Here is a 15,322-nt window from a genome sequence, read left to right as displayed (position 1 = left end):
TTCACCCCTCAGCAACACCGTTTGTCTTCAGTTTGTCCATGCTCCTGCTCACACGTCAACCTCAGGACTTCTCTGCTGTTGTATGTTTGACAGGGGCATCTTTGGGTGTCTATAAACTGTAATTAGATGGCCTCATGGTTCAGTTCTTCATGGCCCTCAAGACCAGCATGGGCGGCTACAGACTAGGTTAGTTGGTAGCCGCTGAATAGTAAGTATGTTCACATGTGCAAAAACACAGTGACTGAAAAGTCCTAAGCGGTTTTCCACAATTTAAACATTCCCTCCACCCACTTATTATAGAAGGACTGGACTTTCCCGTCAACCAATATTCTGCAACTTCCTGCAGAGCCATTTCAGGTTATAAGTACTGACAGTGAGCCTTCAGACTAGTCCATCCAACGTATTTCCCAGATATATTTTTGTAATGAGTAGAATAATACCTGATCTAGTCGAAGTCTAAGTAACTTAAAAAATTCAGTATTTTAAAGTACTAAACTACTGTAATGATTCTAAGTTACTGTCAGTCTATAACTTCATGAGATTGCAAAGCCTAAAAACAAAAAAACAAGTAATTCTAAACTATGCTAATACTGAGAATATTCTCCCTAGCTATCTGAACATCCAGATAAGGGAATATGATAATACCTAGTAATTGCTTTCTTGCTTACTATTTTCCATTGTGCTTTCTAAACAAAAATAAAATCTATTTATTACTATTACCCTAAACAGTTAACCAAAACATATGCCCAAATATTGTTATATTTTAGGTGTCAGAAGAATTTAAATGTGGTAGGGTAAAATATTTAGGGTAGAGATGAGAGATTACTTAAAACATTCACCTAAAGATACACACTTAGTTTCTAAAATAATATGCTAATCCTTAGATTCATGTATGGTGGTATTTTGCTCAATTATTTGATAGTCAATATGCAGAAATACTAATACACAAAAAACATTCCATCTTTTATAATAAAAATTATTTCACATAATTTAAATATGCTTTATAGCCTTTTAGCATAAGTGATACATTTTTTTCCTTATAACAGCACTTCAATTTTATTTTGGAGTAAAACAGCTTCTGAGAGAAGAAAATCTACAAATATTCTCTTACTATCAGTTTGAAGTTAAACCAAGGACTATACAAAAACAACTTTTTTTTTTTTAACTAAATGAGAAGTTATTTACCCATTTCTATCACCTGATGTTAGTACAGGAGAATTTTTGCAAAGCTTTAATGATTCAGAAACAAATAGCAAAAAAAAAAAATTAAAATCTTTGATTCTGAAAAGGTAAATTTTTAGGTGCTGCAAATTTCTCAAAATTATCTACGTATTAGGTTGCACTGAAATATTTATGTGTGTTAAGTTATATTGAGATATTTAGATGCTCGTGTTACTACTGAGGAATATCTGTTCACATTTATTTATATTACATTGACAAAATAGCAGTCCTATAATTCAAGAAAACACTAAATTTCAAAAGTTTGGATAAATATAAAAATGCATTTTGAGCTCTGCTGGTTTAAGCATTTGATATCTGAGATGTATACCTTCCTTTTAGGATAACAAATACCAGGCCATGGACTAATTTGACTCTGGTTACATAATACTTGTAACACTCAAATGGGTTTGCAAATATAAACATCTCTGCTCTAGCATAGTTCTGAGGGGAGGATTATCCTTCCATATATAACACACGCAAACAAGTGCAACTGGGTAGTAGGAGGCAACTATTTTTATTATGGAAAGATGGCGAAAGAGATGAACTCTTTTATAAAAAAGAACAGATGACTTTTATTAAATAATTCCCCTACAAACTTTGCAGCTTAGGCCCAGTGTCACAGAAATTTTAGAATGGTATTTAAATAGTCCTGCTTTCTTATCTCTTTCTGTTTAACATCTAGACTTTAAAAGTCACCCAATTTAGTAATCTTTAAGGCAACTATAAGGAATCAAGTGTCAACTCAGATGCAGCTTTCTGATGCAGACTATCTGTTGTCTGGGCTTCCCTGCTAGCTCAGTGGTAAAGAACCTGCCTGCAAGTCAGGAGCTGCAGAAGATGCTGGTTCGATCCCTGGGTGGGAAAGATCCCCTGGAGGAGGGCATGGCAACCCACTCCAGTATTCTTGCCTGGAGAATGCCATGCACAGAGGAACATGGTGGGCTACAGTCCATAGGGTCGCAAAGAGTCAGACACGGCTGAAGTGACTAAGCACACACCTACGCATCTATTGTCTACCATTTCACTGGTCAGTCCGTCCATAAAAGAGTATTTAAGCTAACTCAAATATAGGAGGAAAAACTCAAAAATAGGGAAAATAAGAGAAACTAGAACATGTCAAATATGCTTCCTAAGAAATTATGCCTCACTGTGTAAGTTAAATATGAGAATTTCCACCTCAGTAAATCTCTCATACAAAAATAAACAACATTTAAAATAAATCTAAGTCATTATTTATATACATTACTTAGCATATAAAAGGCAACATATAAGTAGAAATTTTATACTTCTTAAATCATTATTTGCCAGAGTATCTATAAATAAAATCATTACCCCAAATCAGAAATGCTATGATTTAAAAATTTTGTTATTAATACATAGGTTTTCTCAATACCTCACAAAAACCACCACCCACCCTTTCCCACAAAAAATATACATATTCAGGCCTGTAAGTTAGAGGCTTAAAAACACTAACATCAAGGAGTTCATTTTAATTATAAATTGATGTTGCATTTCCACAAACACCGGTGATAGCTGAAATACCAATATCCAAGAGCAATATGTAAACCTATAGTGAACCTAGCAAAATGCACCTCTCAAGTAGAAATATTTCTTTTTACAAATGTTCTAAGGAACAATGCTTAAAATCATATAAGGTTTGAAATGTAATTTTAACAAAGTTTACATGAAAAAAGGAAACACCAAAGTTGGTAATAATGAAAGTCTTTTGGCTTTCTTACAAATGCAACCTTTATAATTTCCCAACCTTCAGAGTATGAACTATTTTTCCAGGAAAAACAAAATGTAAACTGTGTTTCTTATACAGCGTTATGTGTCAGAGTCACTTCCACACCCCAGTCTGCTGCCATCTGGTCCATCGCTTTCTTTGTCCCAGTCTTTCATGGACGCTCCCATCATGAAATCATCACGCAAGATCGTCCATCCTGGGCCCTCTTCTGATTTCGCTTCAGTCTAAGGGAAAGTACATGATCAAAATATTCAAAAGTCAATTTCACCATAAGGAAATTTTAAAATTCTAGGCTACAAAACAAACCTGTCAACACTTTGTTTTATAATAGGAGTAAAACCAAGACAAACGATAGATTAACTGTATGCATTATGATCATATACACACAAATATGTAGTACTGTGTTAAAAAATGTGAGCCTCATACAAGATGTTCAAGCTGGTTTTAGAAAAAGCAGAGGAACCAGAAATCAAATTGCCAACAGCCGCTGGATCATCGAAAAAGCAAGAGAGTTCCAGAAAAACATCTTTCTTGACTATGCCAAAGCCTTTGACTGTGTGGATCACAAGAAACTGTGGAAAATTCTGAAAGAGATGGGAATACCAGACCACCTGATCTGCCTCTTGAGAAATTTGTATGCAGGTCAGGAAGCAACAGTTAGAACTGGACATGGAACAACAGACTGGTTCCAAATAGGAAAAGGAGTACGTCAAGGCTGTATATTGTCACCCTGCTTATTTAACTTATATGCAGAGTACATCATGAGAAACGCTGGACTGGAAGATACACAAGCTGGAATCAAGACTGCCGGGAGAAATATCGATAACCTCAGATATGCAGATGACACCACCCTTATGGCAGAAAGTGAAGAGGAACTCAAAAGCCTCTCGATGAAGGTGAAAGTGGAGAGTGAAAAAGTTGGCTTAAAGCTCAACATTCAGAAAACGAAGATCATGGCATCCGGTCCTATCACTTCATAGGAAATAGATGGGGAAAGAGTGGAAACAGTGTCAGACTTTATTTTTCTGGGCTCCAAAATCACTACAGATGGTGACTGCAGCCATGAAATTAAAAGACGCTTACTCCTTGGAAGGAAAGTTATGACCAACCTAGATAGCATATTCAAAAGCAGAGACATTACTTTGCCAACAAAGGTCCGTCTAGTCAAGGCTATGGTTTTTCCTGTGGTCATGTATGGATGCAAGAGTTGGACTGTGAAGAAAGCTGAGTGCCGAAGAATTGATGCTTTTGAACTGTGGTGTTGGAGAAGACTCTTGAGAGTCCCTTGGACTGCAAGGAGATCCAACCAGTCCATTCTAAGGGAGATCAGCCCTGGGATTTCTTTGGAAGGAACGATGCTAAAGCTGAAACTCCAGTACTTTGGCCACCTCATGTGAAGAGTTGACTCATTGGAAAAGACTCTGATGCTGGGAGGGACTGGGGGCAAAAGGAGAAGGGGACGACAGAGGATGAGATGGCTGGATGGCATTACTGACTCGATGGACGTGAGTCTGAATGAACTCCGGGAGTTGGTGATGGACAGGGAGGCCTGGCGTGCTGCGATTCATGGGGTCGCAAAGAGTTGGACACGACTGAGCGACTGATCTGATCTGATCATACAAGAACCATGGAGGCAGAATTATATTTTTTATCTGCAGTGTTGGGGGGGGGTGGGGGGGGCGCATTGTTTGTGGTGATATAGTATAATCTAGGTTTGGGATCACTTTTTTAAGTCTTCTAACAATCAAAACAGACTTACAAAATATTTCACATTCAGTGATAACCTATTAGAAAACATTTGGCAAATTATTTTAACACACAGAAATTTTTAACATGGTATTTTAACCCAAAATTAATTGAAAGAGTGAAAAATGAAACTAACCTGATACTGTGCTAGGTGTTTATAGATGCTCTCACATTTAAAATTTGATAAAAATCTGGACCAAATGTTATATAAGTTATGATCTCACTGCCTCCCCAAATCATGGACTCAAAAGACTAGTCACACGCTAAAACCGTAAATAACCGAACCAGGCAATAAACATAATGGTAGTCAATTCATTTTGTTTATTCATAGGATTTATATAAAACCATGCAAGAGAGTCTGAGAATTACAGCCTTTTATTTCATGGTACAACAGTACCACCTTGTGGCATTAATTAAGTAGTGCAGGAGGCTGAACTAGTTTCTTCATTCCACAAATATTCACTGAGAACTGCCTATCAAACACTGTCCCGAGTGTGAGAGAGATGAACAAAACAAAGTCCCTGTCTTCATGGAGCTAACAGTCTGTGCTTTTCTACTTACTCCATGCACAGAAATACACAATGTGGGGGAAATATCTAAATATATAAGAACCCATTTGGTTAGAGAAAACCGTTACTTTATGGGAGCCTATTAACCTATAAAAAGCAATTATTAGGAGAAAAGATGTTAAAAACACTTACAGGGTTAAGAGATTACTTATCTAATTCTGAAGCCATTTTTTTTTAATTTAAAAAAATATAGCCCTGAAACAATAATACCATTTTTTTTTTTAAAAAGGATGCTATCACAAACAGGAAAAAATGTCCTTCTGGCTTATTCGTCAAAGCTTTTTCCTAAATAGACCCGGAAGACTGGAGAGCATATAAATGTGAAAAAGTTTTCAGAACTGACTTAGTGAATCAAACAGTACACTTTGTACTATAATTTAACCAGCATGAAGAAACGAGAGACATCTGTGTTGGTTAAACCCATCAGTTCCAATGCTTTCTGTGCCGCCACTGACAGAGGGCGACGAAGCAGAAAGGCAGTGCATAACGCTGCTCCTGGAGGACGCCCACAGGCCTCCATTCCTCATCTCTACAGGACCACACCCGCGTTCCTAAACTTCTGCTTCTGTGAGATTCAGTTACCTAACTGAATAAAAGGCCATTTTCCCTGAGTCAGCTCAAGTTTTCTCTGCCAATCTCACCTTACTTAAATAAGCCAGAGCTGTTCCCAATGAACAGAGATCCACTTTGAACCATTAACTGTAACACCTCTGCCAAGTTAATTACTCAAGTTTAGTCACTAGCAAAGTGAAAGTCACGCAGTCATATCTGACCCTTTGGGACTCCATGGACTATATATAGTCCATGGAATTCTCCGGCCCGTTGGACACTCTGCGATCCCATGGAGTGTAACCCGCCAGGCTCCTCTGTCCATGGGATTTCCCAGAGGCAAGAGTACTGGAGTGGGTTGCCATTTCCTTCTCCAGGGGATCTTCCTGACCCAGGGATCAAACCTGCGTCTCCTGCATTAGCAGGTGGATTTTGTACCACTGTGCCACCTGGGAAGCTCAATCCATGAGGACAAGATCCAAAGAGAAAACAGCAACACGATTTTAGAAGGTAGAAGCAGATGGATCATGTCTTGGCAAAGCCAAGGAAGGTGAATCCTGCAACTCCAACTGTCAGTCTGACAACTAATCCAACTCACCCTGCAGACTTTTCAGGGGAAAAAAAACAAAACCTAGGAATGGGCAGTTCTGGTACTTTTGCAAGTAAGGATAGAACGGAGGAATCAAGATAAAGAGAACTGGGTGAAAGTTAGATTGAGAAACAAGGAATCAAGATAAAGAGAACTGGGTGAAAGTTAGATTGAGAAACAATCAGATTGTTTCCCCTGGATTCCCCTCCCCACTCTCCTGGCGGAAGACTAGAGGTTTAACCTCTGGAGGGGTAATGGGCTAGCCCAGATGAAAGCATGGGGCGGTACCAAAACCAGGGGATTCAGTTCCACACAAGCACATACACGTCACCTCCAATAAGGAGTCCCGCCAGTCCCATGGTGGACTCCCAAAATGCTGGCAGCCAGACCTTTTTCCTCCAGGGAGGAGATCAGGAACACTCTATAGAAAATCTAACCAGTGACTACTAAATAACACACTAAGAGAAGGCTACATTAAAGCTCACGTCATGTGGACAAACTCCACATATTCAGAGCATCCAATCAACTTTTCTAGGAGTATTTGTTCTAATCATGAACAAATAAGATTTATCAAAAAGAAGAGGAAGAATAATATAAACAAACATTTAAAAAGCAACTTCTAAGAAAAAGAAAGTATTCAAATAAAAAAAACAACTTAAGGGAAAATACCATTAATATCCCTGAAGAGTTAGGAGATTATATTGTATCTACAAAATAAGAACAGTTGCTATTTTAAAAAAGAAACATTAAGAGACTAACAAAAAGCTTAGAAATAGAAGCATGATGGCTGAAAAAAAAAAGTGTAAAGGTGAGAAGACAAAGCTAAGGAAATCATGCAGAAAATAGAGCAGAAAGAAAAAAGTAATGGAAAATATTACAAAAAGATAACTGGACAAACAGTCTGGGAGACTCCAGCACAGTGCCTACAGTCAGGCAGCGAGGAAAGCCTGGAACAGTGACCTCAAGGAAGCCAAAACCCCCGGGGGTGCTGCTGTTGTTCAGTCACTAAGTCGTGTCCAACTCTTTGTGACCCCATGGCCTGAAGCCCACCCCATCCCCTGCTCATGGAGTTTCGTATGCTTTACCAAAATAGTGGGAGTATCAATTTACATTCCCACCAGCTATGCAAGAAGGTTCCCTTTTCTCCACACCCTCTCCAGCATTTGACTTTTACCAGCAACACAAGAGGGTTCCCTTTTCCCCGCACCCTCTCCAGAATTTATTGTTTGTAGACTTTTTTTGATGGTGGTCATTCTGACTGATGTGTGGTGGTATCTCATTGTAGTTTTAATTTGCATTTCTCTCATGAGTGATGTTGAGCATCTTTTCATGTGTTTGTTAGCCACTTGTATGTCTTCTTTGGAGAAATGTCTGTTCAGGTCTTTTTTCCCACTTTTTGATGGGGCAGTTTGTTTTTCCAGTATTGAGTTGTATGAGCTGCTTGTATATTTTGTAAATTACTTCTCTGTCAGTTGGTTCCCTTGCTATTACTTCCTCCCATTCTGAGGGTTTCCTTTTCACCTTGTTTGTAATTTCTTTTGCTGTGCAAAAGCCTTCAAGTTTAATTATATCCCACTTGTTTATTTTTGTTTTTATTTCCATTATTCTAGGAGAAGGGTCACAGAAGATCTTGCTTTGATTTATGTCATCGAGGATGCTGCCTATGTTTTCCTCTGTTTTATAGTTTCCGGTCTTACACTTAGGTCTTTAATCCATTTTGAGTTTATCTTTGTGTATGGCATTAGGAAGTGTTTTAATTTCATTCTTTTCAACCGAGCTGTCCAGTTTTTCCAGCACCACTTACACGGGGCACTATGGAAGATGATGAAAGTTGCTCAGTCATGTCCAACTCTTTGTGACCCCATGTACTATACAGTCCATGGAATTCTCCAGGCCAGAATACTGGAGTGGGTAGCTGTTTCCTTCACCAGGGGATCTTCGCAATGCAGGGATCAAACCCAGGTCTCCAGCATTGCAGGTGGATTCTCAACCAGCTGAGCAGCACATGGGTGCCATCTCAAAAACAACAGAATGATTTCTGTTCATTTCCAAGGCAAACCATTCAGTATCACAGTAATCCAAGTCTATGCCCCAACCACTAATGCTGAAGAAGCTGAAGTTGAACATATACCCCAACCACTAATGCCAAAGAAGCTGAAGTTGAACAGTTCTATGATGACTTACAAGACCTTCTAGAACTAACATCAAAAAAAGATGTCCTTTTCATCATAGGGGACTGGAATGCAAAAGTAGGACATCAAGAAATACCTGGAGTAACAGGCAAATTTGGCTTTGGAATACAGAATGAAGCAGGGCAAAGGTTAATAGAATTTTGCCAAGAGAGCACACCGGTCATAGCAAACACCCTCTTCCAAAAACACAGTGTCTACACATGGACATTACCAGGTGGTCAATACCAAAATCAGATTGATTACATTCCTTGCAACTGAAGATGGAGAAGCTCTATACAGTCAGCAAATATAAGACGAAGAGCTGATTGTGGCTCAGATCATGAATTCCTTACTGCAAAATTCAGACTTCAATTGAAAAGTAGGGAAAACCACTCGACCATTCAGGTATGACCTAAATCAAATCCCTTACGATTATACAGTGGAAGTGACAAAAAGATTCAAGGGATTAGATCTGACAGAGTGCCTGAAGAACTATGGGAGGTTCGTGACACTGTACAGGAGGCAGTGATCAACACCACAGCCAAGAAAAAGAAATGCAAAAAGGCAAAACGGTTGTCTGAGGAGGTCTTACAAATAGCTGTGAAAAGAAGAGAAGCTAAAGACAAAGGAGAAAAGGAACCAACCATCTCATACTCTGTCATCCCCTTCTCCTCCTGCCTTCAGTCTTTCCCAGCATCAGGGTCTTTTCAAATGAGTCAGCTCTTCGCATCAGGTGGCCAAAGTACTGGAGTTTCAGCTTCAACATCAGTCCTTCCAATGAACATTCAGGACTGATTTCCTTTAGGATGGACTGGTTGGATCTCCTTGCATAAGGGACTCTCAAGAGTCTTCTCCAACACCACACATGAACACAATATACTACTAAATCATCTGTTATAACCTAAAAATTACACAGTAGAATGAGTACTAAAATACACTGAGAACTGAAGCACACTTTAAGTTAATTTCTATCAAAGTCAGAAGTTGGGCAAATTATCTCACACAACAGATACACATAATTGCAACTTACTGAATCTTTTCCATAAAGATGGCTTTCCATTAAGTATAAAACTTCCTTTAAAAAATGGAGCACCCACAAAGAAAAGATGGATCAGAGATTAAGAGAAAGAGAAAAAGTGTGAGGCAAATTCCAAATGTGTCATTCATTGGTAAAATTTGCCTAAGGTGATCGCTAGATACTGTTGTTGTTCAATCACTGAGTCGTGTCTGACTCTGTGTGACCCCCATGGACTATAGCTCATCAGGCTCCTCTGTCCATGGGATTTCCCAGAGACAAGAGTACTGGAGTGGGTTGCCATTTCCTTCTCCAAAGGATCTTCCTGATCCAGGGATCGAACTTTCATCTCCTGCATCAGCAGGCAGATTCTTTACCACTGAGCCACCAGGGAAGTCCAATCCCTAGAGAGATTTCATTAACTTTTGAGACATCATGAGAATTAAAAGTTTTTGTTTTGTTTCTAAAACAGAAGCAATGGCAAACTGATGTATTACAATTACAATAGGAATAAAAAACCCAGAGAGTTCTGGATTTGAATTACTAGTTTACTGCTGACTACAACAACACTACAAATGAGAAAGTTTAGATAGAGGTCTAGGATTGGAAAGAAACTAAATATACTTCCCATTCTTCACCTTGATATAAATATAATGTTAAGAGACAAGGCTCCAAACTGTATACATGAGACTCAGATATTTACCTCTGTCAGATGAAGTTGTGTTGACTGATCAAAATTTACCAGCTTATGAAGTCTGTCAGATTTACTGCAAGGCAACAATGACTCAATGACCTAAAGCAACCTACAGGACAACTCTCTGTGCCTACATCAACTGAAAAATAAAACTGACTTAAATGCAAAAACTTAATGAAAACCATATGACACATGGAAACAAAATAGGCCCCACCCTCACTGGCCTGGCTCTGTGCAAACATTTAATCAAGATCACACAGAAACAGTCAGTGTTGATTTTGAAGATGAAGACAACCCTTCAAAATGTTAATCAGCTTCCATTTCAAGGATCAAACACAGACACTGGCAGCTACTGAAAAGGAAAACGGAAAACAGAACTTTGGAATGATTCTTTAATCTAATACCAAATAATTAAGAACCTGAACTCATTTCAGTTTTGAAGGGGGAAAAATTAAGTCAAATCCTAAAAAAATAAACATGATAATCATATCTATATTTAAAAGCAACAGCTGATTTCATTGCTTCCCCTAAGAAGACCGTTATGTTTTCATTTTAATTTATTTTCACCTAAACTAAAACAGGTTCACACCACTGGCTAAATTCATCTTAATACCTTTGCTGCTGTAATTTTTTTTATGCAATTTACAACTGTAGTTAGTAAATCTCCCCTACATGTGTGAAAGACAATCAAAATGGAATCAGTAGTGTGCTAAGAGAGCCCTCTAAAACGGAGCCAAGAAGCCATTAGAGAAGTATGACTCATGTATACCTCTGCCTGGATGGAATCTGACCTTCTGATCAGAAGAAGCCATTCAGGACACTTGCCAGAAACTCATGACAGCAGAGTCTTATCTACTTGTTGGACCTCCTACCCTGAAACAACTCATGATTCCTTAAGGACAAATCCCTGACTTGAGTCAGTCGATCACAATTCTCGGCGGGTGACTTTTGTTAAGTCCCTGTCTCTTTCTCTTCCAGGATTATCCAAATCTGCCTCCCTCAAATTGTAGTTCTTAAGATCCAACAAATAAACTCTTATTTGCAGCCTCCTGCACTGAGATGTGGTAGTGGTGATGACAGATCCTATCTTAAAGTTCTGCCTATGAAATTAAGAGCATACGAAAAACCCCTTCATATTAAAAAAATGTATTCTGGTAGAAATCAACAGAAGTAAAATATAGCCCCAAATCTTTAGAATTTGAGTAAGAACATCAATGATTTTCTAACTGTGTAAGACACTGTGACATCCCACCAAAGAACTGAAAGTTGAATCATAAGAATTGAATATTTTCAATCTTGAATATAAGAGAATTTCAATGAAGAACCTACTGATTCAAGATTATATGGAAGATCCCATGTCTAAGCAAACTTTTCTTTAACTCTCAAAGAATTCTTAATAAGCAATTCCCAAGTGAAGAGCAACTAAAGAGCCTCCTGATGAAAGTGAAAGAGAGAGTGAAAAAGCTGGCTTAAAACTAACATTCAAAAACCAATAAAATGGCATCTGGTCCCATCACTTCATGGTAAATAGACAGGGAAAAAGTATAAACAGTGGCAGATTTTATTTTCTTGGGCTCCAAAATCACTGCAGATGGTGACTGCAGCCATGAAATTAAAAGAAGCTTGCTCCCTGGAAGAAAAGCTATGACAAACCTAGACAGTGCATTAAAAAGCAGAGACATCACTTTGCCAACAAAATAACATCTAGTGAAAGCTATGTTTTTCCAGTAGTCATGTACGGATGTGAGAGCTGGACCATAAACAAGGCTGAGCACCACAGAATTGATGTTTTCAAACTGTGGCGCTGGAAGACTCTTCAGAGTCCCTTGGACAGCAAGAACAAACCAGTGAATCCTAAAGGAAATCAATCCTGAATATTCATTGGAAGCACTGATGCTGAAGCTGAAGCTCCAAGCCTTTGGCCACCTGATGTGAAGAACCAACTCACTGGAAAAGACCCTGATGCTGGGAAAGATTGAGGGCAGGAGAAGGGGACAACAGAGGATGAGATGGTTGTATGGCATCACCGACTCAATAGACATGAGTTTGAGCAAATTCCGAGAGATAGGGAAGGACAGGGAAGCCTGGTGTGCTGTAGTCCACAGGTTCACAGTTGGACACAACTAATCAACTGAACAACTGTCTTGATCAATTTCTGCCTTCTCCTTCCTTTACAGGTCTTTTTTTTTTTTTTTTTTAGTTCTTTTAACTGTCTTACTATGATGGTATTCTGGGAACAAGCCCACTTGAGCTTCATTTTTGTTAACTTTTTGTTTAATTTCCTGATTCTCTGCTGCTGCTACTGCTAAGTCACTTCAGTCGTGTCCGACTCTGTGTGACCCCATAGACGGCAGCCCACCAGGCTCTGCCATCCCTGGGATTCTCCAGGCAAGAACACTGGAGTGGGTTGCCATTTCCTTCTCCAAAGCATGAAAGTGAAAAGTGAAAGTGAAGTCACTCAGTCGTGCCCGACTCTTAGCGACCCCACAGACTGCAGCCTACCAGGCTCCTCTGTCCATGGGATTTTCCAGGCTAGAGTACTGGAGTGGGGTGCCATTGCCTTCTCCATCCAGATTCTCATATAGATTACAAATTCAGATGGATAATTTCTAAGATCCTAGTAAACTAGAAAAAAGCATTTAGTAGTATATCCTAGGTGAAAAAAGATCAAGATGCTGAAACCACATCACCTTTAATTATAGCCTAAGCATATATTAAATGTACAGAGCTCTCTAAGAAAAACAAATTCTGCCTGGCTTTCCAAGAATTCAGGCCTCATACTCCTGGAAAACACGCTTCTTCGATGCATTTTTTCATCCACATACTGTCTTTTGTTTATTTTTTAATTCCATTTGCTGCCCTTGACTTAACTATGGACTTAATTAACACTTGCTGCTAAGTCACTTCAGTCGTGTCCGACTCAGTCTGACCCCATAGACGGCAGCCCACCAGGCTCCCCCATCCCTGGGATTCTTCAGGCAAGAACACTGGAGTGGGTTGCCATTTCCTTCTCCAGTGCATGAAAGTGAAAAGTGTAAGTGAAGTCGTTCAGTAGTGTCTGACTCTTAGCGACCTCATGGACTGAAGCCCACCAGGCTCCTCCGTCCATGGGATTTTCCAGGCAAGAGTACTGGAGTGGGGTGCCATTGCCTTATGTCCTTGCTCAATGAAGACTCTGGTTTCTTCTATTCTAACTTGTATCCATTCAGCTCCACAGAATTAAATTTTAGGAAACATTCCTGAAACTCCAATTTTCTTCATTGTTTATAATCTCTGAAGGACTGCTAATAAGTAGACAAAACTGCCTAAAAGGACAAAAGTAACATCTCAAGGAGTCTTTGACACAAGTCCTCTATTCATTTTCATACTTAATTAGGAATGTGAGATATTCAGAATGCACTCCACCAGTCTCTTAAAGTACATCATTATTTTTTATCTGCTACATTACACAGTACACATCAATGAGAATTCAGATTTGTAACAAATGAGCAGAGCTGTGAATTTATCTAGAAAATAGATACCAATGTTTTAGTATCACAAACTGTTAAAACCTTCAATGACACAAACATACATAAGCCTCTCACATGCAAGCCTCTCTTCTGTGTGAGAACAGAGCAAGAAGGCACCTCTAATGATAAAGGAACCATGTCCTCTCCAGACACCAAATCTCCCAGTGCCGATCTTGGACTCCCAGCCCCCAGCACAGTGAGAAATGAATGTCTGTTGTTTTTAAGCCACCCAGTCTGTGATAACCTGGTGTAGCAGTCTGAATGGGCTAAAACAGTACGTGACCTGACAGTTCTCTCTTCTGAAATGTGAAGGATGATAATAAATACCCCCTCTCTCACATATTACATGCACAGCCAGCCATATGGGTCACTGATTATAAAAACATGGCTGCTTTTACCACCAAACAGACTCCTTGTCAGTCTTTTAAATGTAATACATGATGATTCTCCCTCCATTCTTCTCTTTAACTTGTTGAAGAAGAGCAACCATCAAGGCCCTTGCAGCAACCGAATGCAGAGAATTCTTGCTAGTCCAGCACTGCAGTTAATGAGACAAGGTATCAACAAACAAAAAATTTAAAAAAAATTTTTTTAAGTTCTTTGTAAGACCATGAAAAGCTATACAAATGAAATGAAGTTTTATCTGGTAGATAATATGCGTAATATCAATCTACTGAAGTCAAGAAAAGACTTAAAAATAAATGTATTGTCTCACTAGAGTTCCCTGTACAAATAGGTGATTCCAAATCTGGGATACAGGAAGTTCAAGGTTCAGTCTGGGACATCTTGCTGTCCCAGAAAGCAAGAAAGCACTCAAAGAAAAATGAGGTCATGTCATAAGGCCATGAGGGTTAGTATGCACTGGTTCCCATTACCTCATTTGTGAATTTAAGTGTCAAAAAGCACAATGATTGTAAAGGACTGAACAATAATAACTCCTGTGTCCATGATATTAAAAAAAAAAAAAAAAAAAACCCAAAAGGGGAGGGAAAGAAGGTTCACTCGCCACAACTGGAGATGACTGTTAAACCAACTTCTCACTCCAAAAAGCAATAATTAAAGGGAAAGGAATCTTAGCCCCCACCTTCAGGAACTTAAATTCAGTCGTAGAAAAACAAACAAAAACTAAAGGAGAAAGTCATCATTCTATAAATGACACTAACTGTTTTAGGCAAGAATAATCAACTGACGCTAAAAGGCAAAGATATACAGGCAAAGGTAAACTAGATACTAGCTCCTTTCAAAGTACACACCCCAGAAATGACTTTATAACTGTAGGGGGGACATGCACCCTTAATAAGGGACTATTCATTACCACTGTAACCAAATGAAAAACCACCATCACTAATATGAGATGTGATGCAACATGAAGTACAGAGCATTTAAGTCTCACACCTATGAAACAGGCCGAGCTGCTGCTGCTACTGCTAAGTCACTTCAGTCGTGTCTGACTCTATGCGACCCCATAGACTGCAACCCACCAGGCTCCCCCATCCCTGGGATTCTCCAGGC

At 39.0% G+C, this 15,322-nt stretch overlaps 1 protein-coding gene across 2 annotated transcripts in view; it reads right to left on the bottom strand.

Annotated features, from left to right (window-relative positions):
- Positions 1–2,696: 2,696 nt before the first annotated feature.
- The window catches only part of RRP15 (ribosomal RNA processing 15 homolog), a 53,194-nt gene continuing 40,568 nt past the window's right edge, over positions 2,697–15,322 (bottom strand). The window contains exons 5-6 of one of the 2 annotated variants that reach the window (XM_070767954.1): positions 9,237–9,493; positions 3,065–3,192 (exon numbers count right to left, since the gene is read on the bottom strand). In XM_070767954.1, coding sequence (XP_070624055.1) covers positions 9,251–9,493 — 243 coding nt within the window. In that variant the 3' untranslated portion in view covers positions 3,065–3,192; positions 9,237–9,250. Of the gene's footprint in view, positions 3,193–9,236; positions 9,494–15,322 lie in introns of both variants that reach the window. The other variant, XM_019976653.2, reaches the window with a different exon arrangement.

This window comes from Bos indicus, chromosome 16 (assembly GCF_029378745.1).
Source record: "Bos indicus isolate NIAB-ARS_2022 breed Sahiwal x Tharparkar chromosome 16, NIAB-ARS_B.indTharparkar_mat_pri_1.0, whole genome shotgun sequence".
Classification (NCBI taxonomy): domain Eukaryota; kingdom Metazoa; phylum Chordata; class Mammalia; order Artiodactyla; family Bovidae; genus Bos; species Bos indicus.
This window is presented reverse-complemented; position numbering and strand designations above follow the sequence as displayed.